The sequence below is a fragment of the Corvus hawaiiensis genome, chromosome 2 (genome assembly GCF_020740725.1).
Source record: "Corvus hawaiiensis isolate bCorHaw1 chromosome 2, bCorHaw1.pri.cur, whole genome shotgun sequence".
NCBI classification, from domain to species: Eukaryota; Metazoa; Chordata; class Aves; order Passeriformes; family Corvidae; genus Corvus; species Corvus hawaiiensis.
The window spans coordinates 1,463,673-1,475,063 of record NC_063214.1 but is presented as its reverse complement, the minus strand read 5'-3'; the positions used below and the strand labels follow the sequence as shown (position 1 = coordinate 1,475,063).

The window sequence follows — 11,391 nt, the reverse complement described above, 5'->3', positions numbered from 1 at the left end:
CTGGAAGAGACCAAACACAACAAAAACAGGGAGTTAGAAGGATGTTCCCCTCCTCTCTGCATCCCTGCACCACATGCAGCTGATCCATAAGGAATTTAACCATCCCTGCGGGCGATTTCTCAGGCAAGGGAGCTGGGAAAGCAGCAGCTCGCCGGTGATACCCAATGCAGGGGATTACAAACATGCAGATGGGATGCTCCCTGCTAATTGCACACCAATTTGGGAGGGGCAGGATTAGCCCAGCGTAATTTGTGTGGCACAGAGATTTTAGATAACCCCAGGGCTGGATGGGATCTCTGCTGCCTCCCTGGGCAGCACTGTGTTCCCATCAGCTGCCTGTCCTGGTAATTGGGCATGATGGGCCAAGGGCTCCTGGAAGAGGCAGTTGGGATTTCTGGGATCCTGAGCATGACCGGAACACACAGGCAGCCGCAGGCAACGCCGGTGCTAACGAACAGCATGATCTCCCAGCAGGGGAAAAGAAATATTCCAGTGACATGAAGATGGGGAGGGCCTCTCTGTCAGGGAATGCAGTGATGGGCCTGGGGTAATGGTTTTAAACTGCCAGAGGGCAGGGCTAGATGGGATACTGGGAAGGAACTCCTTCCTCTGAGAGTGGGGAGGCCCTGGCACAGGTGGCCCAGAGAAGCCCCATCCCTGCAGTGTCCGAGGCCGGGCTGGATGGGGTTTGGGGGCTCATTCAGAGCAAGAGGCAGCACTCACATGGATTGGCCAGTGGTTTACCAGTGTGGAGGTACGTAGCTGTAGGTGGGGGTTCCTTGAGCCCTGTACGTTGGCACGGACACGGGATGTGCTCCGATGGCAGTGTGTTGGGGGGTGGTCAACAAGGTCCCTGCAAGGACACAGAGGAACACTTGTCACGGAGCAGAGGAGGTGGCACCCGAGGGTACAGTGGGGCAGGAACAGCACCAGTGCCTCCTTTTTCCTTTTCCCAGATATTACTCTGCCTATCAGACGTGAATTGAAGGTGTTGGACCCACGTGACTGGGATCAGCCAGCACCACTAACAGAATAAAAACACCTGAAGCTCCAGCAGATCTTCCATGCTACCTTTGGCCCTTAACCTTAAGGGTTTTCCTTGATTTTCCCAGTGTTTCTTGTCCCTAAAGACCGGCAGCAGAGCTGGCCACAACCTGCTGACATCTACCTGCTGAAAGCACTGGGCTAAACTGGGACAGCAAATCACTGCACAGATCTGAAACAAACTGGAAGGGATGAGGGATGCAAAGCAAGATGAGGAAAAAAGCCAACAGATCTCCAGGGGAAAATAAGATGAGCTTTTTTTTTTGGTCTGCAGTTGGCCAACAGAGGAATTTCAGGTCAGAATTGGCACAGTGCCTTCATGGGAAGGGAGAACAAAGCCCTGGATTACTCTGTTCTGGGAGCAACTGGGTACTCAAACCAAATTCTCAGTTTCTGGGTATCTCTCTACAAATGTTATTAATGAAATTCTAACACATCCCACGTGCATTAATTACATTTATCCACATCTCAATAGAAGCAACAGTAAATCTCTCAGAGTGGTTCTTGTCACATCCAGGCTGCAATATCTCTCTGCTTGGAATAGGGATTGTGTCCCATTACAGACTCCTACTTCACAGCTAATGCAGATGCAAAAGGATGAATGATGCATTTCTTGGCATAATTCAATATACAATCCTAAGAATTGTTAAGGAGAAAAATACAGGCTTTGGAAAAAATAAAACCTGCCCCTATCCTTACTTAATGCACTATCAATTAATTGCAGATAGAATCTGCCCATAAAATGTAGAGGAACTGGGATAGATAAACCAAGGTTAATATTAATTTTGTCAAACAAAAACATGACCATAAGTGTCTTGAAAACTGGAACTTGAGAGAAATACAACTACTTGAAGATGGACCAACCTGGTTATTCCTTCACTTAAGGAACAGACAGAGGAAAGAATAATATATTTAAGGATACAGAATAATATATCTAAGGACACAGGAGTGAACCAAACCAAAGGTCTCCTCTGCTGAGTCAGATCAGGATTTTGGGGCAAATTACTGGATTTTTGCCTGCAAAGGGGCAGTAACCAGCATGCAAAACCAGCAGGTGAACGGTGTATAAGGGCTGAGGCAGCACGCTGGATGCGCAGAGAACTCTTTGTGCAGGACTCAGAGCACGGGAAGGGTTCCCTCCTTACCTGCTGACATCGCCATGGTGGTGCCAGCGACCATGCCCATGGCCACGCCGTTGGTGCGGGGCGCGGCCACCGGGGCCGGGTAGATGGCCGAGGGGATGCTGTTGGGCTGCACCACCGTGGTGTGGTGGATGACGTGAGGCTGGGCCGCGTACACGGGCTGGGTGTAATAAGCTCCCTGTTGGAGAAGGGAAAACAAAAAATCCCACCATCACTCCAGGTTCTTTTCCAACCTAATGATTCCTCGGTGCTGTAATTCAAGCCCTGCCGAAGGGCTGGTGCTTCCCATGGACAGCTCCTGTGCCTGGAGACCTGGACCAGTGGATACATGGAATGGATGAGGAGGGAACCAGCAGTCGAAGAGTCAATCCACCCAGGACAAACCATGCCACCTTCATCCTTTGGTGGGATGAAACAGGGCCTGGACACAAATGGCTGCCGGTGTAGAAAAGGAACAAGAGATGGAAGAAAAGGACAAGCCATGGCTCTCGGATGATCCCAAGGTGCTTGGAACCTTGGGACCAGGAATTGTGTCTTCTTCTTCTTTCCAATGGGGCACCAAAATCCAGGCTGCCAAGACTCACAGGGTTTTGAAATAAAGGGAGAAGGTTGCATGGGAATAAAAGGAGCCAACAGAAAAAGCTTCACGTGCAAAGTAATGAAGGGCCTGAAATGAGGAGATGCATGAGGGAGAGAACTGCTGTTCCCAGGCAGCAACACTGTCAGGACCTGCAAACCAGGGATGGGAGGAAAGAAAACAAGGATTTCAATCAGCAAAAGGGAGATTTTACTGTGTGTTAGTGAAAGCTGTCAGAGAACCTCTGAAGGTCTGGATTAAGGGGAGAAGGAGGTGCAAGGCAGCTACTCCATCACTTCTTTCTTTCAGGAGCTACAAAGGTTGACAGGACAAATGGCAGATGCTGTGGCTGGGATCGGAGGAGAACCAGTGTGCAGGGGCGGGTTTGGACCCCAATGGCTTATGCGGTTTCAGGAGAGGCACTGGAAGGTGACATTATGCAATGCAAGGTGACAGTGGATCAGCGAGATGCTCCAGTCTCAGCAAGGCACGGGGAAATCACTCCATGAGACTGCAGCTGCTGGAAAAGTTGGTTATTCAACATAAAGGAGAAGAAAAGCCAGGGAAGTTGTAGGGCCACATTGCTCTGAGAAGCTCCGGATTTTCCGTGGGAAGGGATATCAAGGTGTTACCAGCACCTCCATCACACCAAGATGGCTCAGCCCTGAGTGCAAGGATAGAGCCCTGCAGGAAGCTCTGGTGACAGGAGGTGGCACCTACCTGGGTGTACAGGTTCTGCTGTGGGTAGGCACTTCTGATGGGGTACATCGCCGTTTGGTACGGATTCGGAGACGGCGAGTAGGGAGGAGGGGCGTTGTTGCTCTGGGTCGGTGGCACCTTGTAGGGGGTCCCCGCAGTGTACCCTGAGAGAGACAAGAGGGATCCCAGTCAGGGGCTGGAATGGCTGCTGAGGAATGGTGGCCAGGGCTGGCAGGAGGGCTGGGAGAAAATGGGCCCCAAAGACTGTGTGGGATGGAGAGGAGAAGTCAAGGCTCAGCCCAGCCGGAACACTCCAATATATTTAACTTAGGTACTCCCACCACCAGTGTTCAGCAATTAGAGAAGGCCAAGATTTCAAGTCTAATATCCCACATCTCCTCCAAGCACTGAAACAGCACGAAGAACACATGGAGCATTTAGGAACTCCCAAACAGCATCTCACCACTTCCTGATTATTGCAGGTTGGAAGAATAGGTGTTAATTAACAAGGGGAATAGCTGTGACCCTTTTCCTCACTCACATTAGCAGGAGAGCAACCATCTTTAACTGAGAGGTGGAAAAGGTTTGAAATACTGATCAGTGCAGAAGTGGAGCCTCCTCCATCAGGACTCCTCCAGGAACCCAACGTCACCCACAGACCAACCAACCTCCTGTTTTTCCATCTAATGGATTTTTTTCTCTGTTCTGAGCTCGTTTTTTCAAACAAAGACCTGGGAGGCTGCCAGTTCTCATCATCACACTTCATTTCTGAAGGGTGTCTAGAGGTGTGGACCTGCTCAAGCCTGTGTGGTTTCACCACTTTGAATACCAAGATTTGTAGTGGTTTCCCAGTTGATGAATCATGGACAATTTATCTCCTGTACTAAAAAGGTATTAAACATAATAGCCCAGGCAGATGTAATCTGCTGTGTTTATAAACTCGGGAAAAAACAGAACAACCTGCAGGTAAAACAATGTGAAATCAAGGCTTAGTGACACAAGATGATGGAGGCTCCTCTCTGTCTGGCAGCTAATTTTAAAACCTAATTATGACTAACACCTTATTAGGATTAGGCTGGCGTGGCCCGTGCTGCTGCCGCTTTGTGGTTCAGCAGCAGTGAGCCCTTCAGCTCCAGCATCTATTAAAATTGCTGATTAAATCCCTCATGTCACTCGAGAAATCTCAGCCTTATTGATCCTGCAGCTCACAAGTGCCCTGGATTGCACAGAAATGCCTTCCTATAAAAGGCTGGTTGGGGGGAAAAAGAGCTAAGTGGGGAATTTTGTGTTGCCACCTCCGCTTGTTTCCAGGGTTCACCACAAGCAGGATTCCTCAGCTGGATGAGGAACTGACTGGATGTCCACGTCCAGATTCTGCCCCTGTGCCCTGCTCAGGTGAGACCCCACCTGCAGCGCTGCTTCCAGCCCTGGGGCCAACAGCAGAAGGACGTGGAGCTGCTGGAGGCAGTCCAGAGGAGGCCCCAGAGATGCTCCAAGGGCTGGACCGTGCCCGGTGTTCAGCCCCTATCCCAAGGAATGGTAGGGACATCCCTTTTCCAAGAGAAAGTCTCCCAAAGGCTTGTTAAATTTTTTTTTTTTAATAACTCTTTTCATTAAAAAAAAATTATATTTCTTCTTCTCACCTTGCTGTGTAATTGATTTAATTTAGCAGGAAAAGGGAGTCTGGAGTAGCTGGAAGGTGAGGAACACTCTGACCCCACACCACTCATGTCCCAGATTTAGCAGGGAACAGTCAGGCAGGGGCCAGAGGACACCCCACATACCAGGGAAAGCATCCCAGGGTTTATCAGGGAGCTTATCAGCCTTCCTGGAGGCATTACTTACCCTCTTCAGGGATGAGATGACAAGGCTCCACTGGAAAAGCCTGTTTGACTGCGATCCCTAAACAGCACCTCCTCCCCCTGCTCATGCTCAGCCAGGCTGGGTTAAAAGGGGGGAGTTTCAACCGTGTTCCTTGAAAATCAGGCTTTATTTTGGAATTCTTTCAGTTTTAAGGGAATAGGGAATAATCTCCCTTTGGAGATGAACACCTGTGAACCATGCCAGGTTGCTCCCAGCAATCAAACACTCAGCTAAGAGAGAGGTTTCACCTTCTCTACTGGAATTCCTCCTCTGCAGAAGCAGCAGGAGGGTCAGTACTCTCCTTTTCATGATCCTTCATGGTTTTAATCCATCAAAGCCAGGTTGGATGGGGCTTGGAACAACCTGGTCTAGTGCAAGGTGCCCATGGGGGTTAGAACAAGATGGTCTTTAAGTCCCTCCCAAACCAAACCTCCCAGTCCACAAATCAACCCACAGCAGGGGAGGCAAACGGGCACAAACCAGCCCGGTAAAACCCCAGAGGAAAAGGTTTATTTACTGAATGCTGCAGAAGAAGCCTGGTAGGTTCTGTTCTCGGTGCCAGTGTCCACTGGGAGGTGGAAGGTGCCCTCAGTGGCACAGGACGAGGAGGTCTGGGGCCAGGCCTGTTTCATCAGAAGTGTGGCTTGAATGGAACAGAGAAGAGGTGTCACACAGAGAAATGACAGACAACTTCCTGCATTTATGTCACATTGGAAGCACCTTGCTAATCTCTTCCCCCCCAAGTTCCTATCCCTGGGGTGCCGAGCCCCACGGAAGGGACTTCACACCTTGGTCGGGGCTTGGAAATCTTCCTGCAGCCCCAAGGCCGAGCAGAGATGTTCCACACCCTCCACATCTGCTCAGACCCTGAATTAACCCTCTCTGAAGGTACCGCTGTAAATCTGGAGTGTCACAGGGCTGGAAGTTGGGAATGAGGGACTGAGGAGGCTGAGGAGGAATTGGCAGTGGAGACACAGCCCACAGCAGCACAACACATCCTAGTGGATGGAAATCCACTTCCCAGAGAGTGCAGGGAAGCACTGCTGCAGGTCTGAGGTCCACCAAACCCTCCTGAGACTCTCCTGGAGGGGGGCAGGAATGGGGAGCATGGAGGACACCCAGCAGTGCTGCTTTACTGGCCATCATCAGCTGGGGAAGATATTCCTGGGTGTGACATCTACCTGGATGCTGCTCCACTGCTGGAGATGTGGAAACCTGCTCCTCCCTCCTCCTCCTTCAACAGAAAGCCAGGAGGTTTGTGGGAAATGAGAGATTCGAGCCCAAGTTCTCCTCCACTCAGTCACTGATCATTTCCTGCTCCAAGTCTCTGCCCTCTCCCAAAGGTTTGGGAGTTATTAAGGATTTCCAGGTTGCCTTGCTTTATTTTCCATGGTAGGCTGCACTCAGGAACATCACACTGGAGAGCAGCTCCCAGTGCTGTGACAGAAACTCCTTCGCTTACGCTTTTATTCAGAATCAGATTCATTTTTGCCTCTGCATTTCACAGAGGTTTTAATCTGCGAGACTGATGAGACAATTCATTCCAATGTTACACGAATCCTTCCTCTGTGGTTTTCCCTCTCCACATTAAACCTGCCACAAAATCAAGGCAATTTGGGTTGGAGATGGCTGGGAGATTGCCACAGCTCTGCATGTTCTTTATTAAATCACGGATCCTCGGAGAATCCATCACCTAAAACTACACAAAACATGGATCAAGGTGGCTTCCAGGACCATTAATATCTCCTGGTCCTTTGCAGTAATTCCCAGGGATCACAATCCAGCCATGACTATATCGTATCATTTAAGGGCTACCTCCAACCAGTGCCTTGTGCATTTGGGTTATCCTCTCGCCTAAAAAGAAATTAAATTAAAAGCTTTTACTCATTACCAGCTTAATCCCTGGCAAAGCAAGGGGTGGGAACTGAGCAAACAATGTGAGCTGCGGGTCTCTGCAGCGCTGGGACTGCTCTGTTTTCCTGACAGGACCTATAGTCAATGTGGGAATGTTCAGGACATATTTTAAGTGGAAAAGACAAAAATATGAACCCTTCCAACCCAAACCATTGTGGGATTTCTTGCTTCCCTCTGACAACCTCATTTGAGATGGATACAGCCTCCAGCCCTGAACAAAGTTTGCAACAAGCTAAATTCCCCAGGCAATCCCGTGCCTGAGTGCCTCAAAACGATGGGAGCACTTATCCTTGGAAAGCCTTGCGAGGCACTACAGGATATTCACCCCTCCAGACCCCAAGATACCCCTTTGGGGACCCAGTGGTGTCCCCAAAGAGTCAGTGGGCCCCCCTAGAGAATGGCTCAGAGCACTGCTGATGCTCCAACCTCCTGCAAAGCAGCATTTCCTGCAGGCAGGATCCAGAAGCAGGAATGGGGGATCAGAGCCTCGGTCCTGTCCCACGACATTGCCACACGGATCCCTGATTTCTGAGGCTGATTTCAGTTCTGCTCTGTATGGGCACCACTGCAAAGCCATTACTTCTGCCCTGCATTATTAATAAACACAGCTCCAGCCTCAGCCAGCCTACACGAGCAAAGTGTGTGTCCTACTTTCAGGAAAATAAAAAGGGAGGCTTTAATGAAGGAAGTTAAAACAAAACAACCACGAGGCAGGCAGAATGCCTGGGAGGGAACATGCACCAGGCTTAATGAAGACATACATAATTTTATTTTTTTAAATTGTGTCTCTGCAGCAGAGTGATTTTAGATGCTCATTTTTGCATACTTAAAAGGGATTTTTTTTGTTTTAAAGAACAGTGTCCTAAAAAACCAGGATTATTGCAAGCCTGAGTTTGCAACGCTGGTGTTTTGCCTTGTGTCTCTCCCTCTAAAAACTGGAAAAATGCAGCAGGAAAATCACACAAGGCAAGAACTTGAATTGGAATGGAAAGGAATTCATAGAATCACAGAACATCCTGAGTTGGGAGGGACCAACAAGGATCATCCAGTCCAACTCACGCCCTTGCCTGTAGGGATAATCTGTGGAATAATCTAACACCTTTTGAGCTCAAACACCAGCAAATATCCACTAGAAACCTGGCACTGGGAGAGGGAGAAATCAAGACTAGCTCCAGTTACCATTTCCCTTCCTCACTGGTGGTGCTGGACCAAGGGGACTCCAGATTTCTCCAAGGTCCTCTCCTTGATTCCTTACCCATTTCTGATGCTGCTACAATGTTTAGGTCACTACACTGTTAAATTTCCCATGTGGATGACAGGATTTTGGGAACCATGAGGTCAAAAGAGCATGACCTTTGCTGATTTGCAGCTGGGCATCAGGGAGTGTTTGGAGAACAGCAGGGACAAAAGCAGGTGGCATTTGAGAACTGGATTTATCTTCACTCAGGGGTTGATCTCCTGCCAAGACTTTGCATGGAATCCCAAAACAATTCATGAGGTTTGGGGCAAGAGACACCTAAGGAGCACCTTCAGGGTGGAGCAGAGAGGATGATCAAGCTGGGTCTGAACAGTTCTGTTCAAGACCTTGCCTGCAGTTACATCCCACAAATCCAGAAGCCACAAGCAAGGGATGCTCTTCCCACCCTTTCCAACCTCTATTCCAAGCAGTACTAAGGGGCACGTTTGCCTGGTTAATTGCCACATGGCCAATCAGATGAACCCTTGGTTTGTGATTGCTTCTTAGTGAGCTGGAGGGATTTCTGCCAGCAGGTACCCCCCCCTCCCCAGCCTGGGAGGTTTGGAACAGGACCTTGTCCATGGATGAGATGCTCAGGAGCAGTAATTCTGCTGGGAATGTGCAGCATCTCTTTCTTTTTTAGACTCAATGTCTAAAATCCCTTAAAAACATACTTAGAATTAGTCTGCTGTGTCACAAGTCCAAGATTTTAACCCCCAGGCCAATTCCCAGTGTGTTTGAAGGACACCAGGAGCACGTTCCTCTCCAGGTTGCCTCCAGCCTCCTGTGTGACAGCAGCTCCTTCAATGTGAGGAAACACTCTCCATACTGATGCAGGTTTTAACTCGGCCACTGAACCACAGGATTAGTTCAGCCCAATTCCATTTAACACAGTTGAGGATGCTGTCACTCTGTCCCATGTCCCCACTGCTGGGAGATTTTATGGTGCCTCTTTTCTATCAGTTATCTCACAAAAGCTCTTATTTTTTTTTCTCCTGGAAGTCTGTTTTCCATTGAGAAGGGACCACTGGATGTGGTGCTGGGAGGTCCTGAGCAGCAGAGCCTGCTCCTGCTTCCCACAGTAGTTAAAATGGTTTGATAGCCTGCTGTGATATTAAATTGTATTGATTTCAAGAGCTGCAAAATTGTTTATAACAGAACCACAGACTGGCTTGGGTGGGAAGGGACCTTAATGACAACCCAGTTCCAACCCTGTGCCTTGGGCAGGGACACCTTTACCTGGACCAGGTCTCTCCAACTTGGCCTCAAGATTTATGGGAAACTCTATAAAAGGTTCAGCATTTTAACCCCAATTTTAATTTCTGAATCTTAATCTTCATTGTTTCCTTGCGAGTTTAGTGCTTAGCTGTGTTACCCACTGCAAGGCTTTTGCTCTCCATGCAAAACAACCTGTCAGCTCTCTGGACATCAGGAGATTTCCAAGGTGGAAATTATTAAAAGCATTTTTTAAGGATGAGAAACAGAGGAATGAAATTTAAATATCAAGTGGCCGTGGCAGCTCTCTGGCTTGAGCATTAAGCTGTGCAACAAAGAGATCTGGTGAGGGGGGACAAAAATGATCAGAGGATTTTTTTGGGGAAAGCAAGTCAGGAAAGATTAGGATTGCACTTGAGAAGGGAGCATTGGGAATGAACAAAAGGCTGACTGGCACAAAGAAGACTGACCACATCATGCAAGTCTAAAGCAACAGACAATAATTGGCATGGCTTTTAAAAAAAAAAAAAAAAAAAAATCAGCAACTCGAGCCTTAATGAATCTGCAGAGCTGCTTTCTGCAAAGGACTGCAGTGATAAAACAGAGCAGAAATCAAAGCATTTTTCATGAGAGGACCCCACAGCCACGGGGACAAAGGTAGGGAACAACCAACATCTTGGAAAAGCTGCTGACTAACAAGGTTTGCGGGGATTATTGCACGTGGAACAATTGTGAGGAAGCTTCTGAAGGCTGTTTTCAGTGAGGGGAGACCAGGGCAGATGGAGAGCTTGGCTCCCACTGAGTGTCCCTTCTGCTGGGTGGAGGGGGCAGGCTGGAACGATGGGGTTCCAGAAGGGATGTCCAAGGGTTTGCTGCTGCCTGCCTGGGAGAACCCCAGTTTTCAGGGTTATCCCTGTGTTTCCTTGTTCTCTCCTGCTTTTCTCAACTGTTCAGGTTGGAAGGGACCTTAAAGCTCGTCTCCCTGCTGTGGCCAGGGACACCTTCCACTATCCCAGGTTGCTCCAAGCCCATGCAACCTGGCCTTGGACACCTCTTTCTGAGGGCTGTTTCAGTTTGTTTTCTAATGGAACCTCCACCCTCCCAAGGACGGTGTCTAAAATGTACAAGAAGCAATACAGACCCCCCCAAAAATCCCTATCCTGCAGTGATTTGGGGTTTCCTCCCACTTGGGTGCTCCCCTGGCCATCTGCCCACTCAGTGGAAGAGCTGCTGCCTGCATGACTGGGGACAAGTGACATTTTATAATATCCAGGCCAAAATGCTGGAATGCTGCAGTATTTACATTCCTGGCTGAGCAGGGAGGACGTCGCCAGCCTCTGGCAGGACAAGCTACTAATAAATTTATGGGCTTTTTCTTATTCTGTGGAGTTGTTTTCATTTAATTCCTCCCATGTTTTCTCCTTCAGGGGAATTTGAGGGTGGCCAGCACACATCCAGGGGAACAAAACTTGTTTCATGTTTCATGTTAAGGCTTTAATGGGAAGAAACACAGCTAAAGACCTTATCAAAAACACATAAACCCAAACCAAACACAACAGATCCCTTCCAGAATCATCCACAATAAACAGTTTTACGGAATATGTGTAAACTGTGATGTGGAGAAGACAAAATCAAAAGATTTTGGCAACAAACCCCTCATTCCTGTTTCATTAGCCTTGGAAAGTGCCTGAGCCTGGGGA

The 11,391-nt window shown here is 48.7% G+C and overlaps 1 protein-coding gene across 5 annotated transcripts in view; it reads right to left on the bottom strand.

Annotated features, from left to right (window-relative positions):
• FAM168A (family with sequence similarity 168 member A) overlaps positions 1-11,391 on the bottom strand; it is a 131,610-nt gene that overhangs the window by 4,617 nt on the left and 115,602 nt on the right. For all 5 annotated transcript variants that reach the window (XM_048294055.1, XM_048294052.1, XM_048294054.1 and 2 more), the window contains 4 exons: positions 5,843-5,968; positions 3,484-3,626; positions 2,190-2,364; positions 724-853 (listed from right to left, as the gene is read on the bottom strand). In XM_048294055.1, coding sequence (XP_048150012.1) covers positions 741-853; positions 2,190-2,364; positions 3,484-3,626; positions 5,843-5,968 — 557 coding nt within the window. In that variant the 3' untranslated portion in view covers positions 724-740. The remainder of the gene's footprint in view (positions 1-723; positions 854-2,189; positions 2,365-3,483; positions 3,627-5,842; positions 5,969-11,391) is intronic.